We start from the raw sequence: 27,999 nt of genomic DNA, 5'->3' as shown, positions 1-27,999 counted from the left end.
ATTTCACAATATTACGCTTTTATTCATTTTTGATCAAATAAATGCATCCTTAGTAAGCATAAGAGACTTCTAAATGATATTCTCCTTGAAGATAATTATTCCTTTTTTTTCTTCAGATGATTAAAAAAAGTATAAATGGAAGTCTGGACTGAAAAAATAGAATCACTTCCTGGTGCAGTCCTTTTTCTAAAGACATTTGCCTTGAAGACCCAATGCTCAAATCAAAATGAGACACTGCTGCTGGTTTTGATGACACATGACCAGTGCATGCATCCAGCTGGCCCCTCCCCTTGTCCACATTGCCCCGCCCACTCGGATCTAGCTCCACCTCTTTAATGAGGCAACAAGTCAGCTTGCACTCATTCAAGCCTTGAATCTGTTAGTCATTTCTTTGCTTTTTGTGAAAATCCAATGTAAAATAATACCATCCTATTTACTTCATTTTTAACAATTTTTTTACAATCACATCTGCAATTGCAGTTGAAATCTTAAAAGGGCAACTGTTGCCTGCCTTCAATTGTTTAGGTTGTATTATATGTGCTATACATATATGCACTTAGGTTTGAATATGCATGTCATTTCTGTGCCACATTTAGCCTCCATTGTTGGTTCTTTAGTGTATATTGGACCGGTCACGTCTTTAGAGGTACCTCAGAGGTAGTCTACTCTATGCAGAGTTAATTTCGTCTCACCGATTATAACGCACATAACATACATCCCTTTCTTTTTGCTTGTGCTCCACTCCTAACCCCAAGCCCGGTTTTGCGTGTTAGCTAGCTCTCATGCACCTATGCACCTCCACCCTTTACAACAGGGAACGTTTCTAATGGTGCTTCAACTGGTGCTCAGGCCCAAAAGAGATGGAGACAGCCATGGCTACAATCATTTCGGACATCAACTGGTCTGTAACACTACTTCTACATCCATGGCGCCATCATCAGAGTTCTTCGGAAGATGATTGAGATGGTTTCTCAAGCAACTGCTGCAGGTTGTAGTTGTATGTCCCACAAAATGAACTGTCAAGATGTTTGTTGACAAGGCCAGTCCAACCTGAGTGTCCCATAAAGGGAATGCCCTTCCTCCTTTAACAAACTGCCTCCACCAGGTACGGGCGGAGCTGCCGCAGATTTATCGTAACGTCTCAACATGGTGGCGAGTGCCTATTTATAAATAGATAGTATATAAATATATATATATAGAGAGAGAGAGATAAATAGCTACATAAAGTGTGTCTACTGTGGTAAGACTATTGTGTCAGAAATCAAAGGAAACTTCTTTTCCGGTGTGTTTGAGTTGTGCGCGTTATCACTGTTTGGCCCTCACACTGCTCTCGTTACAAGACCTTGGCACTGGGGTCTATGCAACGAAAAGGTCTTTTGCTGAGCGTTTGGGATATGTGGAGTCTAGTTTCTTGATCTTCAGCTAGAAAAAGTGTTGTACAGAATGTTGCACCTCACAAAAAGTTAAAAAGGCAAAACTCCTGCAGTGCAGGGAACCGAAACTTGCACTTGAAGGTAAAGCTGCATTCACGCTGAATCAAGCAGCGGTCTTTTATGTGGTGAATTTTATCGCTGTCAGTGTGAAGGCACTTTAAAGCATTTGTTCACCCAAACATGAAAATTGTCATCATTTACTCACCCTCATGTTGTCTCAAACCCGTATGACTTTCTTCAGTGGAACACAAAACCGAACAGTCTCGGTTCCCTTTGACTTCCATTGTATGGTCAAATGAACTATAACAGAAGTCATTGGGAAAGTAAAATGTTTGGTTACTAACATTCTTCAAAATTTCCTTGTTTGTGTTTCACATAAGAAAGTAAGTCATACAGGTTTGCGGTGAGTAAATGACAATTCTCACTTGGAGGTGAACTATCGCTTTTAGAAACATCAATATAGTTCAAGTGGAAGATTATGTTAAGATGGCTTATGAGAGAGATGTTAACAGTTGTTTTGCATTGTCTTATGTGTCATTTCACTGCTGTTGTCTATAGTTGTGGAGTTTACATTAGGACTTTGGCGAAGACCAAAATATAGCCAAGATCTGACTGTTAAAATGACCTGTTTGTGCTTCCATGTTGTGTTTAACGTTCTCATTATTCAGACGCCGTCACGATATAGTTCTGGAGCATTCTGTAACACCAACCTTAAAGGCATAGTTCACCCAAAAATGAAGATTCTGTCATTTACTCATGCTCAAGTTGTTCCAAACCTGTATGAATTGGTTTCTTCTGCTGAAAACAAAAGAATATTCTAAAGAATGTTGGTAACATTGGAGTTCACCTCCACTGACTTTCACAGTATTTGTTTTTCTACTATTGAAGTCTATAGGGACCAGAAACTGCTTAAATTGCTAGCCTAGAAATCTAGACGCTCCCTAGCGGCAGTAAATCTAATCTGCCTGCGAGTGTCGTCTAGCAACTCTCAATACCCTTCTGAGCTGTAATCCCCAAACTCTTGCCAGGCCAATCACATTGTGTACAGAGTCTGTGGGCGTGGCCATAATGACGATGGAAACTGGCGAACGGCGGTCTTTCGAATCAGTTTTGACCACGACTCTGGAAGACTTGGAGTTAAGCTTTTCTCTAAGAAAAGAATTCTTAAAAAGGGAAGATGTGTTCAGAGTTTTGCCGACCGGTTACGGCGAATGTTTAATCTATCAACAAGCTCCGTTTCACCTTCGTTGCTCTGGTTGGTTGTAGCGCTATCCTATCGCGTGCAGAGGGAGTTTGAAAGACAACCGTTTATCCCGCCCCTCGGATTAAGCCCTGTCTATGGTGAGTTTCCAGACCAAACTTCTTGATGTGGGTCTGGCTTGTCAGGCTACTTGATTGCCAATATTCTTCAAAATATTGTCTTTTGTGTTCAGCAGAAGAAACAAAATCATACAGGTTTGGAACAACTTGAGGGTGAGTAAACGAACACATTTATTTGAGTGAACTATCCCATTAATCTGCATTCACTTACTGACAGAATTACTGCAATTAAAAAAAATCAATTTTTATGACAATTCTCAAATCTTGAGAAACAAATAAAGGGCATTGTGCAACTTAAAATGACATGAAACGATATGTAGGTAATTTTTGAGGTCTCACACATTTTTGTCAAGGACAAATGAGCAAGATAAATACTACTCACAAGCTTCCCAGTAATTCTGTCATGCCGTGAACCCATCATTGCCGCTCTGCTCTAGAATACTCCTACGTTGCTCTCTTGAACATTTAACTATTGTGGTTGAAGAACACAGATCCAGATATGTCCACCATGTGAATACTGCTCCGTCTTGGATGTTTCTGAGTCCAGTTTCAAACACCAGAAAAGTGTTTGATCTGATATTCTAATATTATGTCTGTCTACCTGTCTGTCTGTTGTGCAAGTCTATAATTGTACTATTAGGCAAAGCAAGAGGACAAAAAAAAAAAGACGTCAGACTTTACCTTCTTGGAGACATATTGCAGTCCTCCACCTTCAGGACATTTTACTACTGAATACTTGAAGTAGGGGGTGATCTCCTGCCTTGGGAAGAGATATATTATACAGAACAAAGTAAAAAAGAGAAATGTTGACTTATGTGGTGATGATGCATGATTATGTACATTATGTGCCAACTCTGGGCTGTGGTGATAGATCTCTATACACAGAAATAAATAATGACAGAAAGAAGTTTCAGCCCTTTAGGGTCTATGACATATATCAAAGGGCCTCTGGTTTGAGCAAAGGTCCAAAATAAAGAGAACAAAAATGAATATATTTATATTTGTTGTGTGCCAGTTGCATTGTTTCTTTTATGTCATGATGTCAAAAAATGCAAACCTCTGGATGATACAAACCACTGTGACAAATGCCAGAAAAGAAATAGTAATTCTAAGAAACATTGTTTTTACTTTTTTAAGATATTTATTTATGTTATGTTTTTTATGGTTCATTGCTTTTTTTGAATATGTCAGTCTGTAAGATTTGTACATGAAATTAGTTTACTTTTCTTTTTCTGTACAGCAGTGCAAACAAGTCCAATGTGAGTGTCAGCATGCCGAATGATACCGTGTGAACGTGGGGTTCATTTTCCCATGGTGCATCAGTCGTCACGGATGAGACGCATTGGCATCATGATGGTGTAATGTGTTTGAGAATGGTGTGTCCTCACCCACATCCTCCCGCCCACTGCCAGTGGATTGCCCGTGCAACAAAATAAAAGCGTTCGCATGTTTTCGGGGTGCAGATCTGAGATGCTAAAAGAGTGTGGGATATGCTTGCATGATTGTGTCTGTGTATGCAAATAAGATTGTCACAGGGTGTGAGTGGCTGCGTGTGTGTTGCAGAAAGTCAGCAGTGCAAGCGCCTCGGAAGCGCGACTGGGGCGTTCGGTGTGAAATCTGTGTCATGTTCGATGTTTTTAAACCCTGTTGGGCTTTACTCGAGTCCTAAACCTCCCTGATATTTGCTATTGTATGTGTTGTAGCCCCCAACTATTCTTGAGTGTCAGTCGGCTTGTTTATATCCATTAAATAAAAGTGACTTTCTTTCTGATATGTTCTGTTTCATTTAAAACCACAAATAAAAAGTATATTAGTTGTGTCACAAGTGTGTTTTACAGCGCCCTCATAAAAGTACATTTTATATCAAACTATATTACACTACTGTTCAAAGGTTTGGGGGCAGAAAGGACATTAAATTGAAAATGCCCATTTTTAAATGGAAGAGAAAGTGCCGTTTTTGTCCATGTATCTTTAAATGCAAATTAGCTTCCAGAAGAGGGCGGAGCCTGTACAGCCTGTGTCTCAGATACTCTACCAAACAATTAACAAAACATTATGTGACATTGCAGTTCTTCATCATCATGAAAGCATGCATGTTGTTTTAAAGTCATATCAGTCTACACTTTTGATATATGTTTTTATGAGCGCAAAAATCAGAAATGCACACAACGAAAGCTGACAGACGGAAAGTCTGTGAGTATTAAACTAAGTTCTCTTTCACATCTTATTGCGCTTAAACTCTCAAATACACTCAAGGTTATGTCAAAAACACAGTTCTTAACAGTCGGTTATGTCTGTGAATGTGAAAGTACACGGCAAGTAAAGAAACCGCATGTATTAGATCTGTGTATTAACGTGAAAGCACTGCAATACACAATACCATCTTGGCGTTTGTAACCCTTTACGTATGTAACCCTTGTTCCCTGAGGAGGGAACGGAGACGTTACGTCAGGGAAACCGCCATTCGTCAGTCAATGACGTAACTCAAGGCAAGGCAACTACAGCTATATATGCTGTTAATATGAAACAAAAAAAGATAAACAGAAAATCACTCACTGCTCTTGACTGACTAACTTAAGTAGCTTTAATAAAAATGCATTTCTTACTTGAATGCTGCTGTTAAATGTTCTGGCAAGGAGATAAACATGGCGGACTGTGTACAGCTCTCTGAGGGCGGAGTCTATGCTAATAGCGTGGAGTCCATCAGCAGTCATGGGCGGGGCCTGTGAAATGTGACGTCACATTGCTATTCCGAGACAAAAAAAGGAATGGGTGGATTTTCACCATTATAACGTGTACTGCTGACACACATTTATGTTCAAACACCATATAAAAGGGATTTTTTGCAAAATAGGTGCGCTATAGCTGCTATAAGCAATTCACTGTTACCAACAGATGCTCACTATATTAATTTGCCTTCAAATTCAGATCTTTTAGTCAGTTAGTGCTATGCTGGTAGGTTAAACTGTTAGTTTGCTACTTGAAGGCTACCTAAAAACACAAACAACACAATTAAAAAAATGACATAGATAGATTAAGGTCCTTGCTATAGTTCTCCAATTCATATTCATATCCAAGCCTAAGGAGTGGATGGAGAACTTGTTTCCCTTGGTGCTTGGGCCATTTAGATGTCAACATCCATTGCACTATGGCCCAAGTCAAAAACAGACTTTGTAGAAAACATCACTGCAAATAACTTTGCAGGCCCCTTTTTCATTTATCTCCCCTTTAAGATGGAACCTATCATTCGGTCGCTCTTATCAGAGAGCCAGTATCCAGCCATGGCCGCCACTGCCCCCATAAAGATGGAGGTGAACACCATGTCCCCTTTAGCCGCCAACGTGGCCAATGCGCACAGCACAACGCCGAAGAACATCTGCTGCAGAACCTCGATCTCATCCTCCCGAATGTCATCAAAAAAACCCTTTTCTGCAGAATCTGGGAAAAGATAGCGGAAAACCATGCAGTTGAATTGACATAAAAACAGTAATCTGATGAAGTATGCACTGTATTAATGTATTAATGAAGTAACTAAAGTTCCGTTTCATGTTTTCTTTATGATATATTTTATATTTAATAATTATATTTTCTGTAACTTTAACATTAGTTAGTTTCAATTGTTAATATGGTTTAACTATGAACTAACAATGAACAATATTTGTACAGCATTTATTAACCTTAGTTCAGTCAGGACCACTTTGAGAATTACATTTATTGACAATCTTTGGATTTGGCCGAAAGGCTTAGGCTCAAGGTGCTCGAGCTGCCACACTAGACAGCTTGAGTTACATCCTTGAAACATAAATCCCCCAGCCTTTAAATAACCAAAAGTTTCTTAGCATATATTGCAGGAGATCTACACAGAATCCAATCCTCTATGAAGATGATAGGAGGTGAAGGGGTGGAGGTGGGTGTAAATGTCTGTGCGACAGACTGAGCTTAAATACTATATTTAATTGGAGTAGGTGGAGTAACAAATCAGCTGAACTAGTTCTGCCTGAACTGCGCTTGAATTCCATTTGATCACTCAAGCTCTATTTCACGTTTCAACATTTTCACAGTTTCACACTTATTTCAACATTTACTAATACATTTTTCAAATCAGAAGTTGTATCAGTTAACTAACTTAAAGGTTAATATATGCTTTAAATATAAGTTCATGTTAACTAATGCTATTAGCTAACGTTTCACTTAGTTTAATAGCATGTTGGCTCACACAACCCAAGACAATACAGTTGTATGTAGTACAGGTTTAGCAACTCATGAGCACAAACATGAATTTATCATCTTATATTATGTAACAAGCACAATACACTGAGTTACACGAAACTGCAACTTTGGTCTTTTGGGACAGATCCAATTCTGCGTTTGAAGTACACAGCAGGCTTTTATAGTTTACCAAAACTAAAACCATAACAAGTACTTTCCTTTCATTGCTGAAAATATAAATAATAAGTTAACAGGCTAATAAATGTATTACAATTTTTCTTTATTGTTAACTTTCTTGATGGAAAATAACGCTTCTTATAGCCACAAGATGGTACCATTTCATGCAGAAAAACTTACTCAAACTCTCTGCCACAAGGAAAAGTGTGTACGTCTGCTTAGACCCTGACGTGGCGCTATAAGCACTTTTCCACGTCAAACAGCGTTTTTATAAATATGAGCGTTGGCGTAGATTTTAGTGTTCATTTAAATCTGTGCTTATGCATGTTTTACAAACGAGGCCCACATCTCTGTTATTAGATATTATGTGAGTATAGTCTCAACGCTTGCACCTCACCCGTGGTCCGGCTCCTCTCACAGGTGTCGCCCGTGCGTGTGTAGCCGTCTGCGCACTGACAGTGAAAAGAGCCCTCTGTATTCACACAGAAGACATTAACACCAGGACAGGCCAACACCTCCTCGCCACACTCGTCTATATCTGCAGGAGAAACAAAATACTGCTGTCATTTCTCAAACACAGACCAGATCACTATAATGCTAACTGAAAAATGAGACGGACAAAAACAGCAAGACAATTATAGAAAAATAGAGAAAGAAAAGAACAGCAAGAAAAAAATTGACAATTAAGAAATTATATTATTGCAAAATACTAAATAAATCTATTGGTTTTTATTAAATGTTGACTTTCTTGCTGGAAATGCTTCTTATACCCACAAGATGGTACCATTTCATGCAGAAGAACTAACTTGTGTCATTAACAAAGAGATTCATTCTCTGTTCATTTATTTTCAAGCTTGATATAACAGTAGCAAACCGAAACCAATACTGGTGAATGCGAAATTATTCATATTATTAATGTCTTTTATTTATTGCTTTTTATGAATTCTAATCATTGGTAGCTATGTACTCATTTATTCATCAGTAATTGTTATATTCCATATGTTGCATTATTGCATTATATATATTTTCTACTATATGCTCTGATATATTTGTTATTATTTCCAAATGTAAGATCTTTTGTGTCTCTACTGTGCTGTGTGATCGAGTGGGTGTATTTTCCAGCAGAATTAATTACGTGATGTAACTTTGTATCTCTGCAGCTGCAAGATCTGCAATAAAAGGTCAAAACAACACCTATCTATTTTCATCTTTATGTGACCTTTGACCCATCACGCCGACCTTAGACCACCTGTGACATAATGGATAAATCTATTTGAACTAAAGCAAATTTGGTAGGATGTAAGTTTCCTGTATATTCATATTTGTTGCTCTTATTTTGCTCTTCTGCTTCTTTTACTCTGGATTTGATAAACTATTGAATAAGATAAATCGTGTTTTTCTTTAAACCTATTTGCTATTTCAATTTCTTCATTTACTACATTTTTTTTTTGTTGTCTTTATCATTTTATATATTTCCTTAGTAAATGTGTTATTCCTTATTCAAATTTGACCTCTGACGTGGTCATTGCTTGCCTGCCTGGATTAAATTGCACACTCATTGATTGTTAATACACTAAGTTTCAATGATCTTTGAATCTCATTCCAAGCAGTTGATGCTCTATAAGTTAAAGCAGCTTTTTCTAAACTCTGTCTACATTAAGGAAACATTTAAAGGAATGCATCTACTTGAATGCAGATTATGTCCTTGACTACTGACAGTTAATAGACTATTCATATACAGAGGCAGCTGACCAACTATGGCCTTATACACAAATATGAGCCAGTGTTTGTACCTTCTTAAATGAAGTGAAGGCCAACCCAGCATTTCATACAGTGCACAATGATGAGTATAATGATTTGTCTGAGTTATAAATCTTAAAGCAGAGTGATAAATAGGGTCCAATGATTGTAAAAGGGCCTTAGTGGTATTTCGGTAAAAAAAAAAAAAAAAAAAAAAACGTCTCCATAATCTAAGACAGTTAAGAAGGTAACTCCCACCAGCTTTCTCTTGACTGACTGTGAAAAACAAGCACTCTTCCGAAAGTAAAACCCCAGGCTGTAACCTTAACTTAGACAACAAATGTTTAATAAGTAACTTAAATATATTTGAATACTTTTTTCTTTTTTTTTGAGATGATAAAAAACATCTGTACATTATTCAGCCAAACAAAGCAGATCTATCATAGGATTTATAAAAGGAAAAAGACATAGAAAGTACTTATTTCAAATTAATTCAAACTTATTTTAATTCTTACATTTACAGCAATGTTTGCAGAATTCAGATGACAAAAATGTCAAATGTAAAACTTCTCTGGACCTGATTCTAGGGCATCTGATCTGATTCTTTGTTCTCAAATAAAAAAATAAAACTGAACTTCTCTACAGCCTGCAGCATTTTAGACTCATTTCTGAAGTGAACATCCTGCATTTTCTGACTGTCCCACAAAGCTTCTGTTCTGTTCTTCTGTCCAAAGCTTCTGTGAACAGAATATTTGTGGTACATTCAGAGAATGCATGATATTCACTTCTGGAATGAGTCTAAAATGCTGCAGGCTGAAGAGAAAAAAAGTTGGGGGGTGGAGGGATGCAAAAACAGCTTATGCCAGAAGGAGATAGGCGGCTGCTTATATTGTTTGGCTGTAAATTGAAAGGATAGATGGGTTCACTCCTCCCAAAATTATGTAGTGAACTTTTCACATTTGCCCTATTTTGCTGTGAGCTATTTTTTTTGTGTCCCTTTAAATGCAAATGAGGTGCTGCTCCCCGCCCCCATACCAGAAGAATGTGGATCCTTTACACAAGCTCCAGATACTCCAACCACCAAACAGGTGAATCACAATCAGACAAAATGTCCGAAATAAGTCAGACACCGATGGAGAGACTCAGAAAGAGGTTGCAAATTTGCACCTTGATGTTTCTGAATGATTAGAGGATACATTTATGTAAGTGTTAGTTGTTGTGGAGTTGACTAGCATGTACCGTCATGTTAATCTATAAGTTGTTGTATAGGAGCTTATGTGGGAACATAAAGCATGTCACCTGATTATACAATGCATAATAAATGTGCATTTAGTAATTACACAGATGGTGAGCGTTTTCGGGATAAAACTAACGACATCGCTTTAGTCTCTGTGAATACAGTCAGAGACTATAGTAACTTTAGCCATATTATCTGTACAGCATTCTAGAAAGTTTATTCAGAAAGTAAATGTGCAAACATTCACAAAATATGAAGTGTTATCCTTCCTTACTTGTTCTGGATATCAAGTTAAAGCACGGAGCATTGGTATAATTATTTGCTCAAATATATAACATTTTACCCACAATCTTTGGCACATTTCCATTGGAATTCAACCAGTGTTCTCAGTGGCTCGGTATGTTTGTTAGTACATCCAACAACAGAACATTCTGTTTTTTTCAAAGACTCAAAAACAACACTAGCTATATTGACTACAACTCACCTATGCATCTCATGCCTGATGATCTGAAACCAGGAGCACATTTCTTACAGCGGGAAGCTCCTCCACCCATACAGCCAACACAGGCCTTATCACACCCTGGAGAAATAATATATGCAACGGTATATATTATATACACATTTCATACCACAAATCAGAAAAAGAAAACCGTGTTATTACTGTGCTGTGTTGCTCTGGTTGATCTGTGTGTGTTAATGATAAAATACCTCTGAGGGTAATTCCCACTGACCTTTGCATTCATAAGAGCCATGGGTGTTCACGCAGTATGTGTTGTCGGGACACTGATCCAGATCAGTACCACATTCATCATTATCTGTCAACGTAAAAGAGGGGAACCTCAGAATGAAATAGAGATTGAGGTGAAGCAAGCGCACACTCTGTTGATCATCTTACCCACGCACAGGTTGTCATGTAGGATGAATCCGGTGTGGCATTGAAGACATTGGTCTTTCTCTGGCCCTCCACATGCTTTACAGTGCTCCGAGCAGTTCTGAGCCAACACGAGATGAAAAAGGGCCACGCAGAGAACAGCAGACAGGAAGAACATCCGTGAGGGGGACATCACTCTCCACGCATTAGTGCAACCCTCCGGTTGAGTGCTTCAAACTCCCACTTTTCACAGACTTTAAGCTGGTATGGAGACGTTCAAATCAAAACTCCTTGTGACATCTGATGATTTTAAAACATTTAACATTTTTATTTATTTAAATGTATTGACTTTTTTATTATTTAAAGATTGTTTGAGGTGTAAGAACTTTATGTTAAATAAATCAGGCTTTTATCAATTATGATTTAAGACCGTAGCTTGTTATTTCAGTTGTGATAATTACTTAAAATTTTGGTTTTAGTTTAGGGTCCAACTCTGACAATGAACTACTTGCTTATTAGCATGCATATTACTGGCATATTAGCTGTTTATTAGTAAGCAAAATACACATATTAATGCCTTGACCATATTCTATATCCCTTAATCCCTTAAACAACTACATTACTAACTATTAATAATTAGTAAATGACTTGAGAATTGGATCCTAAACTAAAGTGTGTGACCAAAATTGACTTTAAATTCAATAATAATTGAATATTTATATTCAACTAATCCAATAAATTGCATATTAATTTCTTTTATTGTACTCTGTATATTCTTATTGTTTATTTCAGACTCAGATAGTTTAACTCTATTAGGCTAATTCAGTTTTACTAATAGTATTTGTATAAACACAAATTGAAAATGTAATTTATGTTAGTGCTTGACTTGTATTTTACCCAAAGTTTCAACATATTACTTATTTGGATTGCGAGTATAAAGTTGTAAAAAGTTTTGGTAATACTTTATTTTATGGTGACAGGTTACTAAATTAACTATAATAATAACAACAGTTACCAAAATGAAGTGTAACATAAGTTTTGGTAAATCTTTATTCTACAGTCCATGTTATACTTACTCTAGTTTTAGTAACAGTAAATTATGCATAATTACATGCAACTTATCCTCAACCAAACCTCAATCCTTACCATATATTAAGTACATGTAATTCATTTTTATTACCCAGTGACACTGTAACAATGACACCTTAAAATAATGTTTAACCCACTTTAATTTTAGTGCCCTTGGGCTTGTTACATGTAGGCCTACTTACTGTAGGCATAACTGCATGTAACTAAACCGTAATCATACCATAACCCATATTACCACATAGCCTAGTTCATTAATATTAGCCTACTCAGTATACAAATATATAATTACAATGTAACAATGACACATTAAAATAAAGTGTAACCAAACTTTTTAATTTCGATATTTGTTAAGAATAATAAAAATCTTAATCAGGAAAATAGCATTTATAGTCTAGTCTGCTTTTGTAATGCGTTAAAACGAAATCAATAAGCAAAACTCAAAAGTGTAACGTAGTATTTTTTAAGTTCAGCATGAAATTCGTATTTTAAATAAGTTACTCACAAACATGCGAGACTCGAGAGTAATGGTTGGGCTGGCTGTCAAACCAGTTTTCGCTTTTCGGGTTCAGCCAGCGTGCTTCGAGAAAATATTGCATAGATAGCGATAGCCTATTCCAGCATCGACTGATATACACGTTCTTGGAAAAGCTTGCTCATGAAAGTATATGAGGTGCCGTGACAATCCTTCAATTGTGATGGGTTGGCTCATGAATATTAAAAGAAAGTCTTTGTTGCTAAACTAGCAACTGCTTCCTATGGGATTCCAAATGGTTTGACCAGCGCGGAGAATAATAACACACAGCACATGACTACGCCGGATAAAGCCTGCCACAGGGTCATTGTAGGCTACATTGGTTTTAATTTATTTTTTTATTTTTTTAACGTCAGAGAAAACCAATGTTTTTTTTTAAAATAATTAATAAAGAGTTAAAGTGGAATAGTCATTGTTTAGAGCAATTATACCTGACTCTCGGGTCACCAAGTCTTTTTCTCTGTTTCTAAACTTCTTCAGTCATGAACGCGCAGCACCAGAGCAGCAGCTGAGTTGAGGACGTCGCGCGCGTCACACATGGCGCTTCTCAAATAACAGCGTGTATTTTTAGCAGCGGGTCTGGTGGTGTACATTATTTTTATGATATCCCCTTCCTTATCTTCTTTTTATAGACTCGAATTTTCACTTCGAGACTATGTCACCACAAGACTATGGTTAGTCTTGACAAGACTGGTTAGTCTTGTCTACACTGGTGTTCGACCGTTGGCCAGTCTGACCAGCTTAATCACAAACCCTTTTAAAAACCAGCAAAAAGACTAGGCTGTGAGACCAGACTAGCTAGTTTTTCTATTTGTTTTATTCCACTCATGCCTGCCAATGAAAGATTAAGCCAGGATGAGGTTTTAGTTCTAGGGCATTTAAGCCTATAGCTTTAATAAACATGTTTCAGAAAAATACATTCCAGGTGTGCATCATGAGACAAAACAATGGCACAGACAGATTTTAAAATATGTCAGTGGAAGTTGCTTCCATTTAAAAACACTAAAAATTGCAATTTAGTCTGACATTAGTTTAAGCATTGTCTGTGAAACCAGCAGAATAATGCTGCGTTCACACCGCACGCGAATGACGCGATTCGCGCGAGTGATTTACATGTTAAGTCAATGCAGAGACGCGAATAGGCATTCTGCGGCGCGATTCGCGCGAATGAGGCGGCGCGAATGGCGCGATTCGCGCGAATGAAGCGGCAATGATCACGCGAATTGAGCGTTTTGAACGCGTGATTCGCGCGAACCGCGCGAAACACGCGAATCGCTCAAGTTGAAAAATCTGAACTTTGGCGGATATTCGCGCCGCGTTAACCAATGAGGAGCCTGCTTACTGCTGTCACGTGGTGAAGTGACGGATGGGAAACCCATAGGGGAACCCCGAGGCCAGAGTAATTTAAAAATACTACTCTATTGTGTCACAAAATGTACTTTTAATAGTTTTTCAGGCGAGAATGTAGTTGTTTAAAGCTCAAATATGTGATTTATTTATTAAGAGAGCTCCTATTTGAAAATTTGATCTGGTGTTTTCGGAGGTGTGAGCCCCAGGCGATCACCGGAGCTCAGCGCTCATCAACCCCGGTGAGAGCAGCCTTAACTCGGATAGTCTTTCTGCCGACTGCCGCTGCCTGGCAGAAGCCCCTCCGATGACGCGAATTCGCGTCTGTTGTGTAGTGAATGTCACACGCGAATGTATAAAAAAACACAGATTTGAGCATTAAACAACAATATTATCGCCTGAAAAAGTCTTCAAACTACGTTTTGTCACACATTAACAGTAGTATTTTTTACAGAAAAGAAGTCAAGTGACCCAGTCAAAATGACTAGCAGAAACCCCTCCCATGACGCGAATTCGCGTCTGTTGTGTAGGGAATGTCACACGCGAATGAAGCGAATTTGGCGCGCGAATGAAGCGAATGGATTCAAAATGTTCACGCGTTCAACTTCGCGCGAATAGCGCGATTTATTCGCGTCATTCGCGTGCGGTGTGAACGCAGCATAAGTGTCAATAAACTGTATAATTGGGTACAACTAGAGCATTTCAAATGCATGACATTACAAATGTTCAATAAAAAAGGCATATTTTCATGTGGCCTATATCTACTAGCCAAAATCCAGTGAATTATTTACAAGCATCATGTTAAGAGCTAAAAATATAAGGATAAACTAGAGGTAACATGGTAATATGAAAATAGAGGTAGGCCTAATATGAAACTATATGATTAGGCCTATATACGTATAATATATATATATATATATATATATATATATATATATATATATATATATATATATAGCTAGCATATGTAGGCATAGTGATCTCTGATCAACACTATTTCTCATCAATCTCTCTTATCAGTTTCATTTCTTCATTTACATTCTGTCTGTATTCTGTACTCTGTACTCTTACGTTCTGTACTGTCTGTAATTTCCTCATGTGTGCATGCAGACTTCCTTCTCAAGCAATCCTCTGAGGTTGCAGGTATTGTAAATATAATATTTATACCATATCATAGTACTCACTTCATAATGTGACGGTACTATGGCACGTCTAAAAAGCTTTAGTATTTCCATATATGCACAGAAAAACATGACAATACCATGTTGTTTTAATGGACATGCAATTACCATGGTACCTTCTGGCAGGGGCGTGGGACTGGGGGGATAAAGGGTACTGAGTAACCAGGGCCCGAGGCAGGGAAGTCCGTTTTCTATAAATACACATACATGGTACGGGGGCCCAGCAAGATGGTTTGTACCCAGGGCCCAAAATTTGGTGCTACGCCACTGCCTTCTGGTACTTGCATGTAGTCTGTCCATAGTCCATAGTGACAGACTGTGTAATTGTCTTTTATGTAAATGACATGTCAGTGCTGTTCATTTTTGAGAAAAACTCTCTCCTCTGGGTCTTCCGTGTCTAGGCTGAGTGAATCACTTTGAGTGAGCATGGTTTCAGTCCTCACTCTCGTCCTATTAAAAAAGCTCTGCACTCCTTTGACCAGTTTCCTCCGTGCCATTTTTATCCACCACATCTTCTTCAACTTTCCACACACATTATTTGGGCTCTCCAAACACAGCTCCGTAAGTAATCCCTGAGACTGTGAGGGCAGTTTATAGAGCGGTAGGCCCCTGAACAGCACTGGCAGCTCCTTTTTAATAAGAAGTTCATGACAGTCGAACTGCACAAGGACGAACCGCTGAACAGCGCCGCCCTTCAGGCGGTCAGCAAAAATGCAGGCCAGTGCCGAAGCCAGCGTATCTGAGGAGTACGAGTCAGGATAGCTTTGTTTTTCCACTGCAATGTTCCAGTAGCACTCGGCTCTCTGTAGTGTTGATGGACAAAGCAAAACAAGGGCTTTGCCGCCGTGTTTCTGGATGTGATCGAGCTTGGAGTGGAGCCACGCTGCCGGGCCGTGAGAACCAAGCTCTTTTTGGTTCCACAGGTCGAGAAATACTCCGAAACCCAGCTCAGAAAGCAACAGGCCCAACTTACACACCAACTGTTGGTCGGTGGCTGAGGAATGGAGCAACAACACCTGTCCCTTCATATCTAGAGAGAGAAGAGGTAAAGGGTTAGTTCACCCAAAAGTGAAATTTATGTCATTAATGACTCACCCTAATGTTTTTATTCGGCATTGTCTTCAATCCTCAAATAAAGATTCAAAAGGTTATTAATCAGCAGATTGATTCATGAATCGGATCGTGTGTCAAACTGCCAAACTGCTAAAATCATGTGACATTGGCGATCCGAATCATGAATCAAATATGCTGATTCTTTATTTGAGGATTGAAAACAAACAATGCTGAATAAAGTCGTAGTTTTTGTGATTTTTGGACCAAAATGTATTTTCGATGCTTCAAGAGATTCTAAACTGTGTTCCGAAGATGAACGGAGGTCTTACGGGTGTGGAATGACATTAGGATGACTCATGACTCATCAATGACATATATTTCATTTTTGGGTGAACTATCCCTTTAAGGAAGTAAATTAAGACGAAACCATTTTTCTAAGAATGTTCTTTTTGCTAAAAGGTGTGGTACCTGATTTGTCAAGTACAACATGTTCCTGGATCAACATCTCTATTCAACCAATCAGATTTAAGTGACAAGTTTACATTTTATGTTTAGGTTTACAACCAATTTTATTCACTTATCATTTCCCTCAGATTTTAGGGATTACTTATAGGGGTAGGGACCAGGGTTAGATCTCAATTTTTGGACAGGAATGTTGTTCCAGGATTAACAAAATATGGGAACAATCAGGATGTGCGAAAAAAAAGACTTCTTAAGCATGCATAAACACTTTGTGTACCTTGAGAATGGCATCTGTCCCATTGGCTACGAGACCCTGTTAGAGAGACATACAATAATGTAAAATCACATATATTTGAAACCATTTAAAAGATGATATGGATGAAAGAACAGAAGGAGACATTAAGGAGAAGAGACAAACAAAGAGCACACTGAGATGGGATATATGCGTTCTTCACAGATCAGCACAAAAATATGTGCCATTGACAGAGATATGCATGAATAGAGCCATTGAGAGTAGAGAGAAAAATACACAATGGACACAGAGTCTGTCTGCTCAACATCTCAGTCAAATCGCCATACTAAAGTGTCTGATCAGTTGTACTTTGACAGCACAGTAGTTATCAGTCTCTAGCATTAAAAATGCAGAATTTATTTTGTAATCGACACATCAATATATAGTAAATTAACACATTTATAGGGGCAATTTTTTTTATAGCCAATGGCAATATCTAGAAAGCAAGGTGCAAATGGTCAAAATAGTGATCTATTAATAGAAATAGAATAGAAAGTTTATAGTATTAAAGTTAAAGTATTAATAGATGAATAGAAAGTTTTAGATGAATAGATACTTTTTTTGTAGCAAAAGTATAAATATAGCAGTATTTTATTCATTTTATGAAACAACTGAAAACAACTGAAACATCTTAAATTTATCAAGTGTTCTAATAATTTTGGCCACCACTGTTTATATTGTGTTTATATATTATGTATTTGTAAAAAATGAAATAAAATATAAAATTCATTCCAAACATTGTGTTGTAGTTTCTTCATTGCTAAGAGGAAAAACATCATACTATATAAACAGAGAGATGCTGTAGATTGTCATTTAGACTTACATTTCAGTTTGTTCACTAGAAGAAGTACTCCAAAAACAGTCAGACAAACAAGGATCATCGGTAAAAGAACAAGAAGGCTCCAGTACTGTCGTTCCCCTAAAACAACAACACACCATGAAACTGATAACATCCATCATGTTCAGTGCAGCAAATGTTTGTTTTAGTACATTGAACACACAAGCATCGGGATGATCGAATGACAATGAACGGCAGCTTTAATTAAACAGGATATATAGATGTCTTTTTCTTATCATAAACTTACAGGGATGTTGACAGTACTGCACAATCTTTCCATCCACTTTAAGCTGCAGACAAACACACAAACAATGAATATTTACCATGTTCACAGTCTGAAATTACACCAAACTAATTAAATCGAAAAGGGAGATGCTATCACACCTTCACACAGAGCTGCAGGTGATTCCGAGACGTGATATTCACAAATTTCCCGGATGCCTGAAGATCAAATATCATTATAGCAAAGCACTTTTTAACCAGTTGGAAAAACAATTATTGGCTTATTAGTTGAGGTGATATTTATTTTCACGTAAACGAAACCAAACAAGAAAGTGCGGCCTAATTAGTGTTGTGTACCTGAGAGTCAATCATTCTGCTTTAAAAGTCCAAAAGTCTGAGATTACAGTTGAAAATGCTTATATTTTGCATTCTTTAATACAAAATTGTTCATTTCTAACTATTACTAAAAATGTATTTTAAGAAATGAAGATGAATTTCAGAAAGTCAATCATCAGAGAATATCATCATTTAGCAACCTTGTAGCTCACAGCAGGGTTGTCTTAAAGGTATACAAGTTATTGTTAAAAATCAATTTCCCTTTGGAAAAAAATAATAGAGGAATGGGGTTGCACTCTATGGACAAGAACACTTGGTTTGTGATTTATTAAATGGACAGTCATTTCTACTCCTTCAAGCTTCATTCCATTCAGGTCAAAATAAATATGGTGTCTACTCAATGGCCCATCCTTACAGGACAGAAAACAAAGCTTTACACATTCCAATATATTTACCCATAGTGTTGTGCTGTTTTCTTCCCAATCCTTCAAGTGCTGCTGTCTGAATCCTTTAATTTCTCTGCACTGTCCATCTGCCTGGAGCTGACACGGCCACAGTTCAGCACTTATCCTGCAGGGCACCATTAAACTCCAGCTCAACACCGGATCATCATTATTTGTCTTGGTGTGGGCTACTGACACTGAGATGTTTCTTAGGACATTGGCATTAAATTCTGCCGGACAAAAACATTTTAGGAAGACAAAATAAATGAATATGGCATTGAACATCCAGATCTAAGACAATAATGCTAGCTTTTATTTGTAAGAAAAGGCTTTAGGAAATTTCCAGCGGGGCCTCAAGATATAGATATAAAATGATTTAGAATAAGAAATAATAACACTTCTTAATTCAATTCACCCCCAAAACAACTTTTGCTTTAAAGAACCAGGGTTCTTGAAAAAAAGACCTACTATTAAATGTATTAAAAATGCATTATAGTATATTTGTATTATACTCAAGTAGGCCTACATGTTTAATGCATTTAATAGTACATATTTTTCCCCTGGGTGTATGGAGTCTAATTTTAAATTTTTTATATATTTTGATGATTTTCATTTTATTTTATCTTTTCATTTTTAGAAGTAGATTTTACAAAATGTAAATTTTTTTTAAACATATTTGTATTCATTCTTATCCGTAAGAATTATGGATAGAAAAAAAATACATATACATATACATACATATATATTAGGGCTGTCAAAATTAACACGGAAATGCAAATTCATTTTAACGGCACTAATTTTATTAACGCCCGATTAATGTAGCGCGCATTTTCTGTTTGATCCATGGCCCATTAATAGGGAAAGAAAAGGGTTAACAATAACATTACTCTGAAACAAGTGCAGTTATAGCCTACATAACCTACCCTATGTTCTGCTTAACTTTTATTAGACTCCAGGTCGAAAAAAGTGTGTTTTTTCACTGAGCACATTCTCTGCAGTCCGAGCGCGATGCACTCACTCTGGCTCATATCTGAGGTAAATCATTAACAGTACATGTGTTTTACTGAACTAAATACATTACAATCGGCTAAAACGAATGCGCAGGTTACTTTCTCTTAAAGGGGCCGCACTATATTCCTATTCGTGCAATATGGACCTCCTCCAGTATGGTGTGGTTCTGGTGCGCTCTCAGGTCCGCATGACGGCTTTCACATTACCAATTTTTCATACGAACTGTGCCCTGTTCTGAACTAAACTGCCAGTGTAAAAACTCCCTATATTTTGTATTATCAAAATGTGAGAAATCACTGCTTATTCAAAATTTTTAAGCCTAGGCTCAAGAGACATGAACTAGTTCTTTGAAAAAACATCTGTCACCTTTGATACATGTCTAGTCTTCATGCTCTGTTGAGTATGGTTTCAATAATAATAAACTTAAATTTGCATAATGTATGCATATTTGACCATACCCATGTTGATTAGAGTATTAAAAACTTGAAACATATTAATTTAAGGTACATTTAGAACTGATAAAAATGTGCGATTAAATTGCGAGTTAACTTATGACAATGATAATATGCGATTAATCGCGATTAAATATTTTAATCAATTGACAACCCTAATATATATATATATATATATATATATATATATATATATATATATATATATATATATATATATATATATATATATATATATAAAATAATAGTTTTATCAGTAAATAAAAAAATATATACAAATATAATAGTTTTATATTTTTATTAATTATTATCCTTAATCCTTATCCATTAAATCACAAACAAATGTCATGGGGCCATTTGAGGAATATTGTTGTGGTTTTACCTGTTTTGTTGTTTTCAAAGGGACAGTATTCTGAACGAGCTGGATTTTCAGTTTCCCAAGCCTAAAGTGTATGCACAGACAAACGGTATGTTAAAATAATGTACAACTGATTTTCAGCTTATGTCGTATTGCTCAAGACCAGTCTTTCTGAAGGTGTTGGTCTTGTCTCAGTCTCAGCCACATTTATACTCGTTCTTGTTTCGGTCTCAGACTGAAGTCGGGTGCACACTGTGCGATTTTGGCCACGTTTTGGCCAAATCCTAAAAGATGCCTCTGATCCCAGGCTAAATTCTGTCGTCTTTGATCGTTATTCTGACATGGTCACCGACAACTGATTAATGACGTCGCGATCAAATTTGACCTCAGACGAAGTGCCAGAAGATTTGCCAAACAGTCCTACAGTGTGACTTCTCCGATGACGATTGTCAAATTGTCATCATTTTTCAAGACAAACTATGACCAAAATGAGCGCTAGAGATTTCTTTGTAGTCACCGTTTCAATCCCGTGTGTAATGCAGTTCACCGTCACCGAACACGTCACTATACACTATAACGTGTCAGGAGTTTTATATCATGATTGATGATATAAAACTCCAGACACGTTTTTTCACGTGTCCGTTTTTAATCTGGCTTGACTAACAGTCTGACATTAATGACAACTGAGATGTTACGGTGTGACATGGCTTACAGCGGGAATCATGTTCGTACAGTCTGAAGAGCAACAATCGTAAAGGACTATTATTAATCGCACATTGTGCATCCGATTTAAGAGTACTCAGGATTTTATTTCAAGACCGGTTAAGACCACAAATGCGAAAGCCAAAGTTTGTTGAGCCCAAGAAAAGAACTTGAGACTTTGAGGGCTTGAGGCCATACAAGACCAAGACAGTTCTTGATTACAACACTAGTTTTAGCAGGCATTTTTTTGAGGGTGTGCATATTTTGAAATGTACCTGGAAACACATGCAGTCCGTGATTGACTCCAGTGGAATGCTGTTATTGGCCAAGGGCTGAGAGAAGAAAAGGTATGGTAAATTACCAAGAAAAGAACAAACTGGTTTGCACAGTAAGCGCAATGAGCCTTCAGACTCAACTGACCCAGCATTTGCCTCTTCTTCCACGTTTCACACACAGGGACGGGGGTTCAGAAGATCCTTTATCCTCATTGGCTACCAGAATCTTAACCACACCCTCCTGTCTCACAGTCTCGATTCTGGGACCTAAAAAATGATCAGCCAAACATGGAGTATGACGTGAAATTTGCAAGCGCATATTGTCAGTTCATTTAAAATGTTATTTAACTCATTAAAGACTGCTCCTATGAGGATACTCGACAAACCGAGCAATTTGTTAATTTTTTTTTAAAAAACTTATTTTATTTTTTTTGTTGCTTTAACTTAAAAAAGTAAGTAACCTGGTTGCCTCAAAATTTTGAGTTAATTGAAATTAAAAATTTGAGTTGATACAATGAAGGAAATTTGTTTAATAAACAGAAACTCAAAATATTATTGTATCTGAACCACATAAAAAATTTGATAAATCATGAAAATAGCACTATTTGGCATGTTTCACTGCGTCATCAGAAATAAAACACACACAAATACCCAATATGCTTACACAAAATTTTAATAATATTTTAATTAGGTTGTCGAATCTCAAAAAATGTTCATTGTATTAACTCAAAATTTTAATTTCAATGAACTCAACATTTTAAGGCAACCAGGTAACTTTTTTTCTAAATATTTTTTACAGTGTATAAGTCTGTGTGTTATTGTTTTTGGCTAGTGATTTGACATTGAAAACGCTAACTGCCACAGTAGATTTTTACCCGCATTTGGCAGGTGTCGGCCCTGATTGGATACTACAAATAACCAGAACCCATTGTATTATTCCTGAAAGCCCATAAAAGCAATTTAGGAGTACTGTTTGAAATACATTTTTGCATGGACCTAAAGGAGAAAGCTATTTTATTGTCTTAGAGATTAAGTAATACAATCTAAACATACCTTTACACTGTTTTATGTCTTTGAGGTGTGGTAAGGAACACACTGCCAAGAGAAAAAAAAACATCCTTATTTAAAAAAAACAACTTTTTTTTTTTTTAACAAAACATGCTACCGATTGGTCAATAAAAACAATTTATGCTTGCATGTGCCTTTCAGATTATGACAGACAGTCACTGCTTTTCATACACTTGCTATTATATAATAAATTTGCATGCATTAACAGAATACAAATATAATGTTTGATTCTCAGATGCTGGGCAATAACACAAATTTTGGCGTAAATAGAAAAAGCATCAATAAATACTGTGAAATGTTATGATCTAAAATATATACAAGTTATTCCCATAATAGCAAATCTAAAATTGTACAAATATTTCACAATTTTACTCAAATTTATTACTGGGATCCACAATATTACATTTGTGTGTGCGTGTGTGTATTTGATCAATTAAAAGCAACCTTGGTGAACGTGAGAAAAAAAGAAAAAACTAAATCATTATTTGAACATTTTGACCGGTAGTCGTGTATGAGTATATATAGTAAGTAAAAACAATTGCTACCTTTTTTTAACGTAGGGATTTCAACTTCAACTTCAGATGAATGAGGGAATGATCCAACTTTGACCATCATTTTTCTGCCAAAGTCAACATCTTCATACTCCACCAGAATTAGCTGTGTGAGACAAAAATAAACACTGAGATTAAAATCAAGTCACTATTTTTATGCAAATATTTTCTTTGCATGAAATCTTCAGCACTGTTTAAATCAGGACTTTCCAGGACTTTCCAGTAATTTGTTTACCGTTTACTTTTACAGTGTACACTACACTCTACACTACATTGAACTTGCTGCACATACTAGAAATACTTACTCAGATATTAAACTGTCATATAAATCAATTGGACAAGTTGCTCATACTTTTTTTTTTCTTCAATACTTTTGCTTTTTGAAAAATGTACAGTGGACAACCGATCGAACCTCTCAGATCAGATGAGATCAGACCACAGAGGAGATATAATATGTGAAACGGCAGAAGTGGCACACTCACATTGAGAGGTTCATGACTTGGAGCAGAGGTCATTGTGAAGTCTAATCTCTTGCAGCGCTCTTGCTGCCTTTCTGCTGATATGTAGCATATCGTAATAGCAACTGCATGAAGAGAAGACAAAGAGGCGAGCTTTATTAATGGCAAACAATGGTCAATCCATCACTGTCTTTCAACAAAAGCATGTACAGTGTGAGAACATGTAAGTGTTGCTTAAATCCATACACAGTGATAAACAAATGAAGAACTAAGAGATATTTTGAGGTTCACTTGGCCTACCTTGGCCTTGTTCTTCACAGAGAGAGGGTTCTTTCTGTTAATTGAAGAATAAAAGGAATCATTATAGTGCTGACACCTTATCTTTTCAAAATAAAACTGAAATTGTTGTTTTAAATGAACAAAATGCTTACCCTTCGACCTTCTGATGTGTTGTTTGGCATTGAAACACACCCTGAAGCCCATTCTCCTGAAAAAGTGATTATGTAAACCATATTTTTGTGGACTATATTAGACCAACAACAGTAATATGCTGGTACTATAAGGACGTGTTACCGCTGTTATCGCCTTCATATTCTGATCCTTCAATATCGCTGTCCCCCTCATCCTCAGGATCTGGAAAAATACTCAGAAGGATGTTGCTCCACAAGCACGGTTTACAATCCTCCCAGGATGTGCGACAGCACAATCGCAGCTTGACGTCCAGAGAACACACATACCCGCGACCACAGTCCACATCACGAACTCCGAGAGGTTCTGTAGGTCTCACACTACAGTTCGAAAGAGCCTAAAAACACAAACTTGGGTTATAATCAGATCAATAACTTGATTGCCTGGCTCAAAATTTCAATACATTGATTACCTTAATTTAAAAAACAATATACATTTTAATAACAGAAGATGCACATATTCAGTTTTTATTCAATATTCTTCTGATCATTTATGGGAACATTGTATATTCAAAAATATGTTTGCTTTAAAATTATCATCTGCATTTCAAAATGAATTCTGAAAATATAATCAATTTCTAAAACATCAAAATAAAAAAGTTTTATTAAATTTAACTGAGGAATTTAATTTACTAAAATAACTTGACAATTTATCCTTCTTGTTCTTACAAATAAAAATGAATATGATTATATATACACACACACATACATATATATATATATATATATATATATATATATATATATATATATATATATATATATATATATATATATATATATATATATATTCGTAAAAAGTGATTGTTTGATGTAAAAATGGGAGGAAACCCGTTGCCTTAAAATTATTTTTAGTTAGGCCTATGTCAAAAATTAATTTAAATTAATATGAACTAGCATAACTTATTTTTTTAATTTTTTTCTTCAAAGTTAATTTACTTCATAATTTAAAGGGAATGGGTTCGCTCACTTTAAGTTAAGTCAACTGACCATTTTTTACGATTATTTCAAAACTCACTGCATTTATGATGTATAATATACTATTTTAACTTGCCAGGCCTGCTGGAAATGTTTATTTAAATATTAATTTTCAAGTTTCAAATATCAAGTTCTTCATATTTATACATTTACTTAAAATGGGCTGTTGTTATATAATAAAATATAACAATCATATATTTTGTGAACTGGACACCATAATGTAGATAGGTTATAATATTTTTATATTTTAATGACTATACAAATAAACAAGCAATTATTAAACGCAAACTTGTTCAGTAAATGAATAATCAACCTGAGGACAGATGACGTTGTTTTCTGGTTTGTGCGCGACTCGCTCCAGGGAACACACACAGGCGCTGGCCAATAGGAGCAGCTGAACTCTCCACCACGTCAACTCCATTGCGCAACAGTTTCACTCTCGTATGTATCCAACAGACGACTAACCGAAACTGGTTTAAAAAATCCCATAGATTGTATCCTTCGCTGTGTCGTCTCTGTGAGGGTTTAATGGACCCCAGGAGACCATAGTTCTGATCGGTTCGGTTACAGAGTCCGAATCATCCGTCCAGTACTCGCGCCTCGCCGTGCGGGGAGCGCGAGGTTACGCAGCATACGGTCCCGGTTATCTGAAAGACGACATGAAACGATCAGTGCCATATTATTCCGTGTTTCAAAGTCTTTAGATCCTGTAATATCTGATTTGAGTTTATGGGGCCAGTTGCAGTGTGTGCAACCGGCCACAGGTCCTAAAAGATCTCGAAGTGTGTTCGCTAAGAAGTCACCTGGTTTCCAGTATGCCCAGGTGTGTCTCTCTGAATGACAGATTACCAGATAACGTGGGTGTTCATGAATCATGTTTGCTACTGGAATGTCTGGATTCCCGATACATTTTAAAGGGCAATACCATTTATTGGAACTTCATTAAAGGGCTAGCTCACCCCACCCAAAACCCCCATTTAATCACCCTCAAGTTGTTCCAAACCTGTATGAGTTAAAGAAGGAACACAAAGGAAGATAAAGAATTTTGGTAGCCCAACAGCTGACGGTAGCCACTGAGTTCCATGGTATTTTTTTCCCCCTACTATGGACGTCAATGACTATAAACTATTTGATTACCGCCCCACACACACTCCACAAGATGCTTGTGCTCATAATTACCAAGGTTGATGTACTATATGAGAAATATGATCTTGATCTTGCTTATTTGCAGCTTTATTAAATTGATTGCCTACATTCTTTAAAGTATCTTCTTTTGTATTCAGCGGAAGAAAGAAACTCATACAGGTCTGGAACAACATAAGGGTGAATACTTAATGACAGAATTCTCATTTTGTTAAAGTTGGCCCCAAAATGTATTTGGACACTTGCGTCATATTTAAAACATTATTACATCGGATAGAATATTAAAATAGTGACATTTATTTTAAAGAGAGCACAGACACTCCTCTCAAGCAAAACATTTCATGAAAAGGAGTGCGTTTGGTTTCATGGTTTACTAATGGCTACAATTCAACTTTAACAAAACTTAGTGGAGCATAATATGACAAACAATGTCTACCAAAAGATTAAACGCCATTGAACAAAAAAGACAAAAATAAAACTGAGCAGAACATTTTAATAAAAAAATAAAAAAAAATAAAAAAACATGCAACATTTATTTAGACATGACATTTTACAACTTTTTTATGAAGGCATCTTTTGTTAAAATTTACATTTATTTTTTACCGTTAAACTTCATGTGTATTTAAAGTGCAAGGAAATCGTTTTAGTATCACTTGATATCAAACATTTTATTTGTGTGTGTATGAAAATAATCTAGTTTTAACCTAGATTTTAATCATTTAAAGGGACCTCCTCATTTTTTCATTGACCCTCATGTATTTTTAATTGAGACTATCATATTTATCAATTATTTTTGTTAACATACTATTAATGCCACTTGGCATATAATTGCCAAGTGGCAATATAAACTGTATATCGCATTAAAATACATTAAAATACATTTAGGTTATGCTATGTTGATGCTAGGACGATATTAGTTGCTCAAAGTAATAAATTATACAATATTACATTTTTTAATCATCTCACAAACAAACAAAACACAAAATAATGCAAAATTGTACTTACTGCCCAGAAGTCTTTATTAGATTGAGGTGTTTATAAAGCACTTCGGATTATATTAGTATATATTTCAGTATAACACCTCATATGACTTTGCTCCCATTGACACACAATCATTAAATGAGAAAGTGTGAGTGAACTTTGAGTGTACATAAGAGATTCACCCCTCCCAGATTAGAATCAAAACAGGAGCGCGCGCGCACACTCACACACACACACACACACACACACACACACACACACACACACACACACACACACACACACACACACACACACACCTGACACCTCACAAGGTGTTTGTGCTCATAATTAAAAAGGTTGATGTACATGAGAAATATGATCTTGGTTATTTGCAGCTTTGTAAAAATTATGACCAGGAAATGTCCAGGCGCAAAGTTCCATCTAACACATTCTCTGTAACCAACTGAATTAGTTCAGCAGCTCTGTTTGACGTATCTTGGCAACTGGTTTTAATAATGCACCTGGGTTTAAGAGTCACTGTTAATAACTGACAGCAAACACCCAAAACAGGGAGCAACACATAGGGAGCTCATCCCGATGCTTCATTCAGGGATAACAGGGCTCAATGTTTATAAAGCGATTGTTGTCATAGCAGCAACAACCCAAAAACACCCATCCCTGAAGCAGAATTCCTTTAGGGGAGACTGGGGCTGTAGTTTTCACAGGGGTTAACTTATCTCACGTATACCTCAATACAAGAGCAACAGGTTGGGGCACGTTGTCACAAATAT

At 36.6% G+C, this 27,999-nt stretch overlaps 2 protein-coding genes across 5 annotated transcripts; both read right to left on the bottom strand.

The window, feature by feature from the left end:
- Positions 1–117: 117 nt before the first annotated feature.
- LOC137058533 (protein disulfide isomerase CRELD1) lies at positions 118–14,847 on the bottom strand. Of its 3 annotated transcripts, none has more exons than XM_067431826.1 (6): positions 13,040–14,847; positions 11,012–11,287; positions 10,848–10,931; positions 10,601–10,696; positions 7,537–7,677; positions 118–6,191 (listed from the first exon to the last, which is right to left on the bottom strand). In XM_067431826.1, exons 2-6 carry the CDS (start codon positions 11,178–11,180, stop codon positions 5,971–5,973), a joined length of 711 nt encoding a protein of 236 aa, XP_067287927.1. In that variant the 5' UTR covers positions 11,181–11,287; positions 13,040–14,847; the 3' UTR covers positions 118–5,970. The 3 variants fall into 3 exon arrangements, with proteins under 3 accessions (XP_067287927.1, XP_067287928.1, XP_067287926.1); XM_067431827.1 differs by lacking the exon at positions 13,040–14,847 and adding an exon at positions 12,579–12,956 and having other exon boundaries at positions 11,012–11,248; XM_067431825.1 differs by lacking the exon at positions 13,040–14,847 and adding an exon at positions 12,579–12,954.
- Positions 14,848–14,918: 71 nt separating this feature from the next.
- Positions 14,919–27,351, bottom strand: il17rc (interleukin 17 receptor C). 2 transcript variants are annotated; one of them, XM_067432007.1, is made up of 18 exons: positions 27,251–27,351; positions 25,416–25,749; positions 24,231–24,462; positions 24,089–24,144; positions 23,958–23,991; positions 23,682–23,782; positions 23,194–23,305; positions 22,634–22,675; positions 21,726–21,847; positions 21,581–21,637; positions 20,628–20,688; positions 18,795–19,012; positions 18,166–18,222; positions 18,029–18,071; positions 17,767–17,862; positions 16,929–16,964; positions 15,408–16,166; positions 14,919–15,252 (listed from the first exon to the last, which is right to left on the bottom strand). In XM_067432007.1, exons 2-17 carry the CDS (start codon positions 25,521–25,523, stop codon positions 15,484–15,486), a joined length of 2,058 nt encoding a protein of 685 aa, XP_067288108.1. In that variant the 5' UTR covers positions 25,524–25,749; positions 27,251–27,351; the 3' UTR covers positions 14,919–15,252; positions 15,408–15,483. The 2 variants fall into 2 exon arrangements, with proteins under 2 accessions (XP_067288108.1, XP_067288109.1); XM_067432008.1 differs by lacking the exon at positions 25,416–25,749.
- Between the last annotated feature and the right edge of the window lie 648 nt (positions 27,352–27,999).

Source organism: Pseudorasbora parva, chromosome 22 (assembly GCF_024679245.1).
Source record: "Pseudorasbora parva isolate DD20220531a chromosome 22, ASM2467924v1, whole genome shotgun sequence".
In the NCBI taxonomy this organism is placed as follows: Eukaryota; Metazoa; Chordata; class Actinopteri; order Cypriniformes; family Gobionidae; genus Pseudorasbora; species Pseudorasbora parva.
Note: the sequence above shows the minus strand (reverse complement) of the source record. Positions and strands in the feature narration are given on the sequence as shown.